The 16,118-nt window shown below is 44.7% G+C and overlaps 1 protein-coding gene across 1 annotated transcript in view; it reads left to right on the forward strand.

Moving 5' to 3' along the window:
* The window catches only part of Dnah9 (dynein axonemal heavy chain 9), a 311,392-nt gene that overhangs the window by 275,536 nt on the left and 19,738 nt on the right, over positions 1-16,118 (forward strand). The window contains exons 61-63 of the mRNA XM_060363494.1: positions 1,025-1,173; positions 10,008-10,135; positions 14,270-14,497. Of these exons, the coding sequence (XP_060219477.1) occupies positions 1,025-1,173; positions 10,008-10,135; positions 14,270-14,497 (505 nt within the window). The remainder of the gene's footprint in view (positions 1-1,024; positions 1,174-10,007; positions 10,136-14,269; positions 14,498-16,118) is intronic.

The following is a 16,118-nucleotide window of genomic DNA, read 5'->3' on the forward strand; positions in this document are numbered from 1 at the left end:
GAAACTGAAATCCCTGTGCTTTTCATGACACTCATTCAGGCAAAGGCTTGTTGAGATAAAGACAAGGTACTGATAATTGGAAGAGTTTGAAGATTTTGGTCTGAAAATGAGATTTTCAGACATAAAAAACAAGTTCTCAAGTAATGACGTGGATTGAAAAATGGCCATGAATTGGGTAGAGAACAGGGTAAGGAATGAAAATCCTCAGCATGAGGTCTATCCACACAGATGGTTATGTCACTGGGCTGAAGGAAAGTCTGAGTCAAGTGTTGAGTGAATGGGAAAACTGAGCACAAGGAATGATAGAAGGCACTAGTGTGCCTGGTGAGTGGGGATACAGCCAGGGTAAATGAGTCCAGGTAAAGCCACAGAAGTGGAAAGGTGTTGCCTCGAAGATAACCATTAGACAGTGACTATGATGTGACCTCTGCCCACACTGAAGTCCATCCAGTACAGGAGAATAGGCCCATTCGAGAGGGATGTAGGAGAAGCTATGTCTTGAGGCACAGTGGAAGGGTCAGTGAAAGTCGGGAGTTTCTCCAGGCGTCTAGTAAGCTGGAAGGGTTTGTTTAACACAAAAATGGGACATGTTGGAAAAGACCACTGGAGGCAGGAGCGGAAGAAAACCGAGTGAAGACTAGAATATTAAAGAAGAGAGTCCCGTGGGCCCTTAAGTCTTCGGCGTGTTGGCACATCCCAAATAGAGGGAAATAGAGTAGGTCAGATTTGGCTGCCCATAACTATTCAAAGAAGTTGGTTCTTATCCTCCAGAAGGGTGAGGTAATGAGAAAGGACACCAGGTCACAGAGGGAGGCAGCAATGGTCTGCGTGAGAGTGGCCAAGAGCCCGGATCTAAGACGCATGTCTTGGAACTGGCAGCACAGACAGTGTCGGCCAGTTGTGAACTTGGAGCCAGTCATAACTCTGTCAATCCCATGGTCTTAAGCATGCCTTCCCCTTCCTAGAAGCCTCCGTTCTCAACTGTGATTTTTGGACTAATACCCATGCTTACCTTCTCCTGCAGAGATTTTGTTGAGGAGAAGTTAGGAAGCAAATACGTAATGGGACGAGCACTCGATTTTGTTGCCTCGTTTGAAGAGTCAGGACCAGCCACCCCCATGTTTTTCATCCTATCTCCAGGGGTGGACCCGCTGAAGGATGTGGAAAATCAAGGTGAGGAAAGTTTGGTTTGGAGCTAAGGTCCCTCTAGTCCTGTGCCCTTTCATTCTTTAGATCTATTGTTTTCTCTTTTCTACATTCAAGATTCACCATGCAAAGGTCTACCTTTGCAGGCAAGACAGAAGCCAGGATTATTGATAGAGCAAAGCCACAAAATCATGTATCAGAGAGACAACTGATTTTTTTTTTAGCCATTCTGTTTAGAGCTGTGGTTCATGCTGAATTGATATTTGTCTAAAGTATGAATAAGGCAGCCAATTTTATCCTTTGGTGTGCAGCTACATTATCTAAGGACTAGCTATTGAAAAGATTGAATTGTTGTGGAACCCTTGTCAAAGTTAAGTTCATCCAGGGCAGGAAAGATGGGTCAGCAGTCAGAGTGCTTGCTGCTTTTGAAGAAGATCTGAGTTCAAATCCCAGCACCCACATCAGGAGGCTCACAGACTGCTGGAATTCTAGCTCCAGGAAATGTGATTCCCTGTTCTGGCCTCCACAGGCACCACACTCCGCATACAGCCATACAGATACATACACATAAATAACAATAATTGTTTAAATTTTTAATCTAATTCATCATAAGTGTAAGGACTTGTTTGGGGACCATTAATTCCATTTGATCTATGTGTTTGTGTATACCAACAGCAATACTGACATTGGAACCTTATGGTAAAATTTTAATTCAGGAAATGAGTCCTCCAGAATTTTTATTTATTTTCAGATTATTTCAGCTCCTTAGAGTCTCTTATATTTCCATACAGCTTCTAAAATTAGCTTGTCAAGTTGTGCAGAATCTAAAGAAAAGTGCATTCAGATTTCAACAGGGATTGCTGTAATTACCATATGGGTAAACTAAGGACGTGTGGCCGCCTTAACAGTACAAAGTGCTTTAACACATGAACATGGGTTGCCTTTCCATGTAGTTTTTAAATTTAGTCTCTTTTGACAGTGTTGAATAGTTTGTAATGCACATATCTTACACTGGTACTAGTCCTATTGTATATAAAATTATTTTCTTAATTTTAGTTTTATTGGTAGAGAAGTTTTATATATGAACTTCTATTAGAAAAGTTTCTAAACTTCTCTGTTGGTTCTAGTGTTCTTATGACAGAAATGCTTAAGATTTTCTAGAAACTGGATTTCATACACATGCACACACACAACACACACATCAACACACATACATACACACAAACACATACACACATATACAAACATACATATTACATATATACATACATATATACACATATACATGCACAACACAATTTTTTAGCTATAAGATTATGTACTCTCTAAGTAGACATAGTGTCTTTTGTAATCAGAATAGTTTTTGTTTCTTTTTCTTTCCTAATTGTCCTGATGAGAATTTCAGTGTGGTGTTAAATAAAAGTATCAAAGTTTAATATCTTTACCTTGTTCCTAATTTTAGGAGAAGGAAGCTGTTGAGCTTCATCTTTCCTAAACAGGAAGTTCTGAAATCACAAGTTCAATCTCCTTGCCATTCCATGCCTATTTCAAGTTTCTATTTCTCGAAAAGTTTCAGTACTTTCTTTTCAGACCTTTGTTCCTTTCTTCAAAGTCATGTCTAATTTGTTGGTAAATAAGCATGTCCCAAATGATATGTTTAGTTCTTCTGAGGTATGTACCTTAACTAGTGTTAAACTTAAGTGTGTGTATGTGTGTGTGCAAGTATGTGTCCTTGTGAGTGCGTGTGTATGTGCAGGTCAAAGGTCAATCTCAGGTGTCATTTTTCAGGAGCCATTCATCTTGATATTTGGGACAGGGTCTCTGTGTTGCATGAGAATAGACCCTACAGACTCAAGTGCTTGAATACTTGGTTCCCAGTTGATAGGCCTGTTTGAGAAAGATTAGGAGGTGTGGCCTAGTTGGAGGAGGTGTGTCACTGCAGGTGGGCTTTGAAGCTTCAAAAGACTATGCCAATCCCAATGTGCTCTCTGCCATTTCCTAGTGTGTTCTTAACCTTGTGTTTGTGAACCAAGATGTGAGCTCTTGGCTGCTGTCATGCCTTTCCTCAGCTATCCCAGACTCTAACCCTCCGGAATGGTCAGCTCAGTTAAACTCATTCTTGTATAAGTTGCCATGGTCGTGGTGTCTTATCGCAGCAGGAGGAAAGAAACTAATATAGCCTGTCATTGGCCTGCAGCTCACTGGGTAGAGCAGGCCGACTGGCCAGTGAGCCCCAGGGACCCATCTTTGCCTTCCCAAGCAGTAGGATTTCAAGTGTGAACCAACTCACCTGACTCTCTTAGGTGGGTTCTAGGACTTGAACTCGGGTCTTCGTGCTTACGCGGGAAGCATTTACCTAAGCAAGCCATCTCTCAGCCCTGAAGCAGTACTTTACAAAACTTAAATGATTCTCCTTGACTTCCCTCTGTATACACTCGGGCTTTGGTTTTTCAACTATGAAGCTGTGATTTTATTTTTACATACTCAAGGCAGGCCAAGTGTATGGTCATCTTCCTGTTACTATCATTAATTCTGTACATCCCTGATCTGATGCGTTCACATTTACACTTGAAAATAATGACAATCCCCATCCTAGTTAATAGAAAACTCCCCCCGCCCCAGACAGACAAGGCATGCGCACATGTTGCTAGGGGGTGGACACATGGGCCACTGGTGCACATGGTGGAGTGGGTGGGGTCTTTACCCAACCACTAAGCCATCTCACTGGTCCACTGACTTAGTTAGGGTCTCTGTTCCCATGTTGGAACACCAGGACCAAAAGCAATTTTGGGAGGAAATGGCTTATTTTAGTCACTCTTCCATATCACATTGATGATTATCAATGGCAGTCCCACTTATTTCCTATTTTTTGTCTTAATTTTGCTGGCACACATCACCAGAAAAAAAAAGAAAATTATAAGAAATAAAATTTCTTTACCCTTGTTTGACCCCAGATTTGTTGGATAGTTTTTCTGGGCACTAAATGATTTCTATTTAGAACTTTGGCTGCATGGATCTGTTGTGCTCTGGAAGACAGTTTTGTTTGTGAGTGACTATTTATCGTGTTTCTTGGTTGGTGACCCATTTTTATCCGCTAGGAACTTTGAGATCACTTGCTTTGTGTTCTGCCCTTTCATGAGTGTGATAGTACAGCTAAACAGCCTTTCCCCCCCACCCTACTTCATTATCTGTCAAATTGTTTCTATTGTTGTTTGTATGGCTGCTGAACAGCCATAATATCTCTGGATTATCAAGATTACATCCTGACTCCTCTCTGCCCTCCTGCCCCTAAAATCCTTTGCTACTTTATGACCAGAGTTCCCTCGCTAAATCGAAAATCCTGTAGTACTGCTCTACTCCTTAAAACTTTCTCATGAATGCCAGTGGTAGAACTGTATGCCAGTGCTTGTGAGGCAGAGGCAGGTGGATCTCTTTGAGTTCGAAGCCAGCCTGGTCTACAAAGTGAGTCCAGGACAGCCAGGGTTGTTACACAGAGAAACTCTGTCTCTAAAAATAAAAGCAACAACAACAAACTTTCTCATGGACATCTATCAGCATCAAGGTTAAGTCAAGCATGCTTCCAGGGATCCATGCAGCCTGCAGGGCCTGGCCTTTCTGTCCAGCCTTGATCTTACCTGACTCCAGACTCACCCTTTTAGATCCTTGGCCATATTTGGGGGCATTTCAGAAATGACTCCTTTCATCTGAAATATTCCCAGCAGTGCAGTGCTTACTCATCCTGCAAAGATCAGCCTATCCTGACTTCATCACTGCATGACCATTTGCTTCTCCATTATGTACTCTCGTGGCACTTTGTATATTTGTGCCACAGCACTTAATACAATTCTAATTTAATCATTCTCTCAGTGCTGGAGTTTACATTTGCCTGCCTGCTTGTCACTAAGGTCCTTGATGTCAGAAACTATGTTATCTTGGTCCTCGTCCTACCAGAGTCTCACATGTGATTAGCACAGAGAACGTACTCAGAGGATATTTGTTAAATGAATTAATGAATGAATATCATCAGACACTCGTCGTAACTACAGCATTCCTAACTTGCACACATTTATGGAGCTATGCTCTCCTTCTATCCACCAGCGCTTTGTCGGTTTCATAGGAATAAATTTATTTTCCTCATTTTCATTCACTGTTCTCCCTTTGAAAGCTTTCATATACTCTGTTTATGAGCAATTTTGTTCTTAGCCAATTGACCTCCAACTATCCCATCATGTCATGTGAAGCTTCCCATCATCTTGGGCAGACTCACCCGCACCCCACCCCACCCCCATCTACACTGTTTATCTGTCTCTGCATTGTCAGCCTTGCCCTTGCTTTCATCTTAATACATATTTCTAGAGGCATTTTGCTGTTCATCAACAAGAGATCACTTAGGCACCTGGGCCCCTCTCTCTGACTTCTTGACGGTTTGATTTATTTTCTAATTTGCCCATTTAGACATAGATTCTGGGAGAATATGTATTTCCCATTTCTTGGATCTAACCAGTTTACCTGATGAGCCCCAGTTCTCATTTGGAATCCACAGAGCTGACCCATGCAGCTCCCCCAATCACCTTTAGTTCCAGCATATTAAGTACTATCTCTGCTTAGTTTGGCAGTCTGTATATCAGGCAGCTCACATCTTTCTGCTTAGACTCTTAAAACATTAGTTTCCCCTCATATCCTTAGGCAGGTGGCTTATACTCTTTTTTTTTTTTTTCCAGAGCTGAGGATCGAACCCAGGGCCTTGTGCTAGCTAGGCAAGCGCTCTACCACTGAGCTAAATCCCCAACCCTTGGCTTATACTCTTAACTCACTGTTTTTCTCTTTTGTTTCACTGTGACAGTTATCTGTTTTTTAATAAGCCCCGAAAGTCAGACTAAAGTTGTTGTTTTTTTTCTTGCCTTCATCCACTCCTCTGCCAAAATGCATGTGCCCTCACACTAACAGAGCTATGAAACGGCTCAGCAGCCAAACTTTGCCTCCGATCCTTCGCTAGGAGTCTATACTTTTCTGGTACTTTGCTCCATTCGGACTCCTCCAGGATGCCTCATCCTGAACATTGTGGAACAAGAGAGAGAAGGGAGGAGGAGAAGGGGAGGAATGAGGGAGAGGGAGAAGGAGAGGGAAGAGGAGAAGGAGGGGGAAGGAGGAGGACAAAGGAATGAAAAAACAAATAGCGGGATGGGGACAGGGACAAGGAGGAGGAAACTGGGTCCACACATTTGGCCTCTATTTGAACATGAGCTCTAGCACCCCCACCGCACCTCTCCCTGTGTACTCTGATTAATCCCTTAACAGCCCTTTAATTTCACACGTCCTCTCTCTTTTCTCGTCACTCTCTTTGCACGTTTATTTTTCTCTTTTCCCTCTTGTTTTCTATCACCCAACATGCCTCTCAAGCCCCTCGGGTAACTGTGGGGATAAAATGAAATCTTTGATGTGAAAAGACTTTGAAAAGTTAAAAGCAAAGCAGCATGTACAGCACGGTAATGACAGGGACGCAGCTTCTGTTCTCCAAGGACGCGCCGTGTGCCTTCCTTGCCATCCTGTCACATCTTTCAAAGCCAGCTTTAGCCTCATCTCACACAGGCCTCTTCTTGGCTCTTTCACGCGTCTGTAGCATGATCTTGCTTGGTCCCCTTTCTCCTTTGTCCAACTACTTGACTTTGGGAAAATGAGTTCAACGGCTTCTATGGTGTGATCAGAAAGCAGCTTCCCACCCTTGACTTCTTCGGTACCCTCTTGTGTGTTCAGAACAGCAAGCTCACATAGATTAGGGTAGGCTGCCACCAGATAGGCTCAGAGACGAAGGTCTCATCCAGCATCTTTGCTTAGGTCTCTCTGTCTCTCTTCCATGTTCCTAGCCCCATTCTCTCTCCTTTGAAAGGCTATGAAATGTGGGTTCGACTGGTGAAGCCTGGTCCCCAGAGGGCAGTATGAGCACTGATGGTTTTTTGATGGCAAGAGAACTCATGTGTTCATGTGCCAGGGAGCAGGAGGGTGAGAAGAGACAAGAGCTGAAGATACAAAAAGAGAGTATTTAGAGAACAGACCGAAGGGCAGAAGCGGGGCACCCCTTGTGTTAAGGGGAGAGATGTACAGAGAATAATACAGTGGCAAGCAACTGAAGGAGTTCCTGCCAGAGGGGACAGAGGAGAGAGAGTGAAGCAATTTGCTGACAACAGAAAGAAGGCTTAAAAACAGAAGAGGGCTGACGCTGCTAATGTCTGAATACATGAAAAGCTTTCCCAGGAACACTGAGGCTAAGGGCCTCGACGTGGTAGCTCCAATTCACCAGAAGCAGTATTTAATTTTCTCTTTTACCCAAGAAAATTATTTAATTTTCTCTTTTATGTTTGAGTTCTCATAGAGCTGAGGTGCCTAAAAGTTCCATTATGAAGATGCAAAAGGAAGCAGTGGTATTGAAAATTTTATGAGATCACAGTTCAATTGCAGCATTATCGGATCCATATTAAACTAAGTCAAAATGGTAAAGATGAAGATTAGAAAAAAAAATATGGAGGACCCAGTAACCTGAACATTTGATTGAAGTAGAGTGGAGAGGGAATGTGAGAATCCGAGTCTTGAGGCTGCATAAGAATAGTAGTACAAGCCTTTAATCCATCCCAAGGCAGAGGCTGTCAGATTTCTGTGAGTTCAAGTTCAGCCTAGTCTACAGAGTAAGTTCCAGGACAGCCAGGGCTACACAGAGAAAACCTGTCTGGGAAGGAGGGAATAAAGAAATAATATCTCAGCCATGCAACAGTTCTCGATGGTAGGCGTGTCCTGGGTGCAGCCCTTGGGAGCCATAGCAGCAATGGTGCCAAGGTAAGGTCTCTAAGTTTGAAGAAAACAAAGAGGCATGAAGGTAGATATTAGCCAACTTGTCCATTATCGCATCAGTGACAAGGATGAAACAGACAAAGTTAAGGCCTTCGTAAAAGTCAGTCTCACCAGGAAGCTGGTGGGAAGAGCAGAACACAAGAGTCGGTAGCCAAAAGGCACGTGTAGCAAGTAGCAAGAGAACTCTAGGTAAACGTTCCCCTCTGTCAGCATCACCGGTACATGGCACATGGCTGTAGCTGTGGCATCCTCACAGAGACTGGAGGGAGATAAGGCGCCCTAAGCTAAGTGGGGTCTGTAGTGCTTACAGGTGACATGGCCATCTAGAGAGGCAGACAGGCCAGAAATAGGAAAGTGGGTCACACAAAACAAGGGAGAGCATGAGAGCCATGTCACAGAGCAGCATGAATGTGAACCTCAGCGGAAGGTTGACATGATGGGGAACTTGCTAATGACCTACGTGGTATCTGTGAGCCTCACAGCTGTGAATGAAAGGACTCCACCAGTTCACCTCACACGCTGCAAGGCTCATGTTTGATACAGTCACAGTCAGCTGAGTGTGGAGTAAATAGAGCCCCGTCAATTGTCCCCTTGCTACCATTTATAAGATCCATTTCTTTCTTGTCAGCCTGGATTAATGCAGATTGATCCAAGCTGGCTCTATAATGCCAGGCTTTGCCTCACCACGACCCTTGCAGTCTGTAGTTTTCCAAGTAATCTTTATTAAGCACCTCTTTCCCTGTATCTTTCTCTGGTGAATAAAGGAAATAAACAGGCTCCTTTGTGAACAAAAAAACGTCACGGAAGCCATCTAATAACGCCCGCACCTTTTATCGCACTGTTCCTCGGGATTTAGTTGCTTATCTCCCCAGTTCTAAAGCTGACATCAAATGCTTGCCAGCTAGGATTTATCGAGTTTAATAAAGGTATTTCTTGGGTTCATCTCAGTAGAGTCTATAATAACTATTTCTCACTATAAAAAGTCATCATCCTACCTGTATCCAGTTGAAGAGGAGTGCACATACACTTTGGTATTTAAAAGAAATATTCAGGATTAACTGGGTTTTTTTTTTTTCAAAGCTTTTTTGCATGATTACCAAATTATATCTGTAATTTTGGTTGTTCTGGAAGTAAATTTTTTTTGTACAGATTTTTTTTTAACTTGTCTTCTCTCTCAATCTATTTTAACTTCCCAGAAAAAAATTGTTCAATGTTTCTTTCATGGTATTACACCGTTTTATGATATTTCATGTAAAAAATGACATATACCTTTCCCAAACTTTATTGGATTGTGCAAACAGCTAATGTGTAAATAGAATTGGTCCTCTATATTAAGGTCATTTTTTTTTAGGTTCAGTTTTTTGGTGGAGGGGGGCTTGAAGAGCAACTCCATGGAACTGGCCTTACTTTTGTGGTATGGCTATGATATTTTGTTATTACTATTATTATTGTATCCTGTTTCTTACACTAACAGCACAACATAACATTCACACCAAAGCCCATTCTTGTTTTATATCTTTCTTCTCTCCACTTTCTTATGTGCAAGAATGACACAAAGCTTCCCCTGTATTGTGAATAGTTAGGGAGGAGGCTGACAGAAGGGACACAGGATGACTGACTTTGGGACACACCTCCCTGGAAAGTCCCAAGGCAGACTGGATGTATTCGCAAGACAAAACCAGAAGAGATCACACCCACCTGACCACCCTTAACCTTTTTTATATCAGCACTTTGTAGGTGGTGGACCAGTAACCCAGTCTTCAAGTAGGGACTGTGTAAGAGAACACAATCCCAAACCAGTCTTAAGGGTTAGCTGAGGAAGCAGGCCGGGTAGGGTGATTCACAAAGGTTTTCTTTGATCTGGGATTGCACATCTGAAAGATTTAGGTTCCTGTGTAGGGGGAAAATATATGTCTTGGGGTGAGTCCAGGGATGGCAAATAGGGGGCAATTCTTCGGAACAGCAGCACAGATGATTAGGCTCCTGAAATGACAGTAACAGTTCCATGCTTCTTTCAGGAAAAAAACTGGGCTATACATTCAACAATCGAAACTTCCACAACGTGTCTCTGGGGCAAGGACAAGAGGTAGTTGCTGAGGCTGCGCTGGACCTGGCTGCCAAGAAAGGTCACTGGGTGATCCTGCAGGTACAGACCCCCTGCGCACATCAGGATCAGTCCCTCCTTCGTGCCTGTCCAGGCTGCATCCCCTAGACTCTTGGCTTCCTGAGCCCTCGAACCCTCTTACACCCGTTCCTCTGTGCCTCTTCCTCATCTGCCTTCAGCCTCCTCAGCCTCCTCTTCCCAAGGCCTCCTCCAATAGCTCTTCTCCCCAACACCCACTCTACCATTGTCTCCAAACAGTTCTGAGTTCCACCCAGAAGAGGAAATGGGTTCCAACACATGCTTGAGAAATTAGCATAACGCCATCCCACTTTCCTCTCTGCTGCTTCTCTGTTGTGTTAGATGTTCTGAGTTACCTACCTGTAAGACTAGAGCTTCTCCACTGGGAGCTCTTGAGATTATCTGGAGAAGAGCCCTACTGCTGTGATTCCACAGAACAAGGGTGAAGGGGACAAGTTCCCATTCATTCTTCTGCTAAAGCCTGTCCCTCATGCAGCTCATTTAGAAACTGGGGCTGAGTCAGAACAAAGGGTTTTTATTCTTTTCTCTTAAAGCATACTGCAGTCAGTCCTATCAAGGCATCCATTCCGTGTTGGCTGACATGTTCTTCGCCAAATTTCCTTAGAGAAAATGCTGTTTCTTATTTACTTTTACCATCAAGATCAGTGCCTTAAACTGCTCAACTAAAGCCTGTCGGGGAGGAGGTAAAGAGATAATTAAATGGTTAAGAGTGCTTGCTGTTCATTCGGTGGACCAGAGTTCCATTCCTAGCACCTATGTCAGGGGGCTCCACAGCTACCTCTTTTGGACTCTGTGGGTGATTTATACATATTCCCTCTCTCTCTCAAACACATGTGTGCATGTGTGCACACACACATACAAAAAAAGAGAGAGAGAGAGAGAGGGAGTAATTTTTCAAAGCCTAATGGGTGTGAGAGAGTAATTGGAATGGTACATATGATTAAAGTATATCATGTGCATTTTTAAAAGCTTGTTGGGTGACAGAATTAATGAGGAAACTAAAGAAAGAATAGCTGCACAAGCCAGTCACCCACCCATCCTGTCTTCATTACCAAGAACTTCATCCATCCCCTGATTACTCACTCCCCGACATCTTGCTGCCTACTTCTCCTTAATTCTCCTAATTTATGGGAAGCCCGGCAGTTGGGAGAACTGCCATTCCCTGGAACTCCTTTCTTTGGGAGCAGTAGGAATCCCATGAGAAACAGCGACAGCAGCGGGAGTCCCTGCTTCCCCCGAGTGCTGGGAGTTACGATCCCCACATGCCTTATCTGCAGACTCTCACTCAGGAGACCTGCTCCTGGCTGCTGGCGGCTAAAGGAACCTAGGCTTCTGGCATGGTGGTCAGAGTCTGTTTCTGAAACAGTAGTTCTGCCTCCAACAAGGGTCCTCAGACAAGGAGCCGAGTTCCCTTCCTTGGTGCCCACTGGCAACCCAGTACCCACACAAATCAGGTGTGGATGCAGTTTTTGAGCTCTCTGAGTCTAAGCTCAAAACTCCCTCTTTAATCCTTGGTGACAGCACATCTCCAAGGGAAACTGTTTCTTTGGATAAGACCAACCTATCTGCAGGCTCTCCTTTTTTTTCTTGAGTGAAACATTGGGAGTGGTGGCTGCACATGACATGTCCAAACTGCAATGTGAGGGTGGAAGAAAAGGACCTCTGGAAACTCTTACCTTCCTGGGGAGATTCTGGATATTCTGATTTTAATGCTTATCTGGTATTGCCTGGCATGGCAGCACTCACATGCAGCCCAACAGTCAGAAGGTAAAGTAGGGAGATTTTGAGTTTGAGGCCAACCTGGGGTATCTATCAGGTTCCAGGCCAGCATGAGCTATGTAGTGGGAACCTGTCTTAGCACAACCACCCCCAAAAAAAGTTCCCCAGGAAAAAGAAAATATAAAAATAAAAAAAAACAACAGTGAAGTCGTTTCTCTCTCAAAATTTGAAAACTGGACAACAGTAACCTTTTCAAAAGGAGTTGGGCATTATTAGTCAAGTGCTTCTGAGGACTTGTGGCACTGAACTCTTCTTCCCATCCCTGTGCCTCCACGGGATCTAACAACCATCGAATGCCTTATCACACTAGGGAAAGGTGTGTAAGGTCCCCGTCTGAGAACAGCTAGTAACCTTCCCCAGGAGAGCTGGTTTCCTACACCCTGGGGACCAGGCCAAGGCTCAGGAGGCTCTGCTCTTCCTGGCTAGCTGTGGGTTGAGCTTCCCTAGTTCTGGAAGTCCCAGAGGTCCTTCCACAGGAAACAGGTCTTCCTCCCTCCCAGCCCCGCCCTGCCCTGCTCCATGGGGACTTAGAGTTCTGAAGCACACAGAGTCACCAACTGCCAGCTTGCTGGTATTACCACCTAACAGGAACTCTCCAGAGGGCCCACTGGACCCCGCTTCAGTCATGTTCTAAATGAACCCCTTAACAAATTTTCATTTCACTGTCTGCTCTAACCCTCACATAGCAGTTTCCAGCATAAAGAGCCCTTTCAAATTCATTGCCTGTGGGTCTCTGCAGCAGCTCTAAAGTGTGGCCGGCATGACTGTTACTTCTCTTTCTATAGAAGAGAGAGCAGCAGAGGCCAGATTACTGTGGTCTTTGCACTGCGCTCAGGGCCAATCTGGGTACTTAAGGCTCTGCAAGGCTACTTGCTCAAATATTGATTGAGGAGACTTTCTCTGCTTATCATAGAGAAATATATTGCAATGAAGCCAAGGAACCTACTTATTAAAGGGAAAGGTTCCTTCTCCAAATGAGTGTGAAGAACTAAGTGCTGGTCTTGATTTAAAAATAGAAAGACAGGAATCAGATTTGGGAGTAAAAGACAGGCTCAAAAGCTAGACAGAGAAGCGTGTGAGGAGAGTAGGCACCTCCGTGGGCCACTGACAGCAATGTCTCCCATGTCTTAGGGGGATAATTTTGGTGGCAATTAAAAGAATGGTTTGAAGAGGTGGAAGCTTGCTAGAGAGAGTTTGAACGAGCCTTTCAAACTTGAGCACCCATATACCATATATAGCCTCCCCACCCCATTAAAAGGTACTGAGTCAGCAAGACTGAGTGGGGCCTGAGATTCTGCTGCCCAGCTCCCAGGTCCTGCAGACATGCTCATCCCTCTGGTTCCCAGGGGTTCAAATAATCCAGGCACCAGGCAATGCAGAATTGGACTTAAAATGTAATTTCATTTAGACCCCAAGTACCGTTCCTGTACCCTCAGAGTGGTACCATCTGGGAGCTCGTTGGAAATACAAATAGCCAGGTAGCTGCTGACTCAGAAGCCACAAGGAGGGCCCAGGAATCTGTGCCTTAAGCCATCCTCTAGGGCTTCTACACGTGGTCAGGTGTGAGAACACACTGCTAGAAGCTCTGTGATTATCAAAGGACAGGGTTGAACTGCATGATGTTGGGAGGCCACCATCACTGGGCATCCCCAACTCTTCCCGTGCTGTGGTTTTAGACTTTCTGCTACTGAAAGCTATGAGTTGTGCGGCAGTCTAGGTGTACATAATCCCACTGAATGCTTTAACATGTCTGTTACAGGTTTAGGGGCAGCTAATCAGTAAAGTACATGCCTGGCATGCCTGGGCCTGAGCTCAGTCTCTAGCACCGCCAAAACCGTAACTGTACACTCAAGAGGCGGCAAGTATTACACTGTGTCTACTTTATTACAATTTTTAAAATGCTGAAAGCTGAATTGAAACAACAACCCCAATAGTGAGGCTAAGACGCCTAGGCAAAAAAACTATAGGTTACTAACCACTGCTGAGAGACAAAAATCCAGGGACAAGCCCCCCATACCTTGTGGTCAGCCTGGCAATCGTGTGCATACAAGCAACATAAAGCAAACTCAGCAGGTTGTGTTTACGTATTTATGCATTTGTGTATGTGTATGTGTGAGTAGCAACTATAATCTTAGAAAAAGAGGGCCACGAATTTGAGAGGGAGTGAGGGGCCAGTGTGGGAGGGATTGGAAGGAAGAAAGAGAAGGGGGAATGATGTCATTATATCTTAACCAATACATTAGAATTATCAAAAAAGTTGAAGATCATGAAGGACAAGGTGTCCCCTCCTCTAGCTGTCCACCTGCTAACAGATAAACACATGTCTACTGGGGGGGGGGGGTCTTTCCTTTCCAACAGAACATCCACCTGGTGGCCAAGTGGCTCAGCACCCTGGAGAAGAAACTGGAGGAGCTCAGTGAGGAAAGTCACCCAGACTTCCGGGTCTTCATCAGCGCCGAGCCTGCACCCTCCCCTGAGGGCCACATCATTCCCCAGGGCATTCTGGAAAACTCCATTAAGATCACCAATGAGCCTCCCACAGGCATGCATGCCAACTTGCACAAAGCCCTGGACAACTTCACTCAGGTACTGACTGGGAGGGAAGGGTGAGGAGCACATCACCCCGCAGAGGGCCAATGCAAACCTGGGGGAAGAAAAGGGTGTGCCAGGAGCTGCCCGTGAGTATCGACTGATGTGGGCAAATGTGCATCCTCGGCATTGACCGCTACCCAGTGCCCACTCAGTATTGCCCAGCTCTCAGTTTCTAGATAGATCTCAAGGAGCTGAGAGCAGTGCCTTTCTTTAGCAAGCAAGGGAAATTCATGCAAGTCTGTTAATTGATATTTCAAAATGAAAAGGGGACAGTTGTCTTACTTCTAATTGATACAGAAACACACACTCACAGGCTAAGTACCCTGTGTCCGAGCAGGTCGACGGTGGGCTAGGTCAGCTGTTATCACTGGCTAACTGCTTCCATCCTCAATGTCAGGGATCAAGTAATCTAGATGTTACATATGAAAGTGTCATCATAAGACCCATTATTTTGTTTGCTGACCAAAAAGGTTAATTTTTTTTTTAAATCCAAAGCCAGGCCCATGGGTAGCTGTGCCCTTATGGGCAGTGCCCGTAGCTCCGGCCTCTTCTGTCTTCTCTGGAAGACAGACACACTTCTCATTCCATCTCCCTTGGGAAAAGAAATACATGAAGGTGTTTATTGCAGGAGGGTATCAGCAAGGGACAGTCTTGATGTCCCAGGGAGCTTTATTAGTATCCACAGAGAATGTTCTAGGAGCTGTCAGCAGGGTCTCTCTCTCTCTCTCTCTCTCTCTCTCTCTCTCTCTCTCTCTCTCTGTTTTCCAGTCACTCTAACACACTTGTCCCATCTAGGAAGCTTAAGTAGGCTACCGCACACTGCAAGCCCTGGCTAGCCCTTTTAGCCACCAGTGTTGCTCACCCTTTGGGCCTGGTTTGATTTACAATAGGGTGAAGACAGTTGCAGAGTCTCAAAAGATTTTACCGACCCCATGTTATACTCACAGCATGGAAGTCACGTGGTCTGAGAAGCAAAACCTGTCCACTCTTTTCCACGCCCTCCCCTGCCTAGCTCCTAATACCATCTGACATTGAGGAACACTACCAGGAGATGCTTTATTTTCGCTTGAAATTTTTGTTAAGAAATTCCCTGCCCACTGCAAACAGGATAGAAGCTAGGGTGTTCCCCTAGCCAAGAGTATTTTCTTCCCTTTCCCTCCAGGTAATTAAACTCAGTCAAATTCCTGGATATGCTGTGTCATGTACAGAGGACAAACCTCCAGATTCCTCTTTCATATTCCACATGTGGGGAACATACATCCTCAAGTCCACACCCAAACTGAGAACTGTTGGGTCAGACAGCAGCACCATTTGTCTATTTAACCGTGGTCTTTCTATTTTTTTAATTAGAAGTTGGAGGATAGGAATGTAAGCCAATGGTTGGCATTTACTTCACATGAGGAAGGCTCTGCGTTCACTCCCCAGCGCTAGGAAGGGCAGAGGGCAGGAGAGGCTGGGAGAGAAGGATAGAAATGCTGGTGGGGACTGGGAGAGGAAGGAAGCATTACAATGTACCTAGCTGGCTCTAATCCCAAGGTCCCATGGGCGAACCATAATCAGCGGTCCTGCCTCGAGGGTGCTGGACAGTCAGGAGGCAGGGGGTTCTCACCTGCTG

The sequence above is a fragment of the Meriones unguiculatus genome, chromosome 11, assembly GCF_030254825.1.
Source record: "Meriones unguiculatus strain TT.TT164.6M chromosome 11, Bangor_MerUng_6.1, whole genome shotgun sequence".
In the NCBI taxonomy this organism is placed as follows: Eukaryota; Metazoa; Chordata; class Mammalia; order Rodentia; family Muridae; genus Meriones; species Meriones unguiculatus.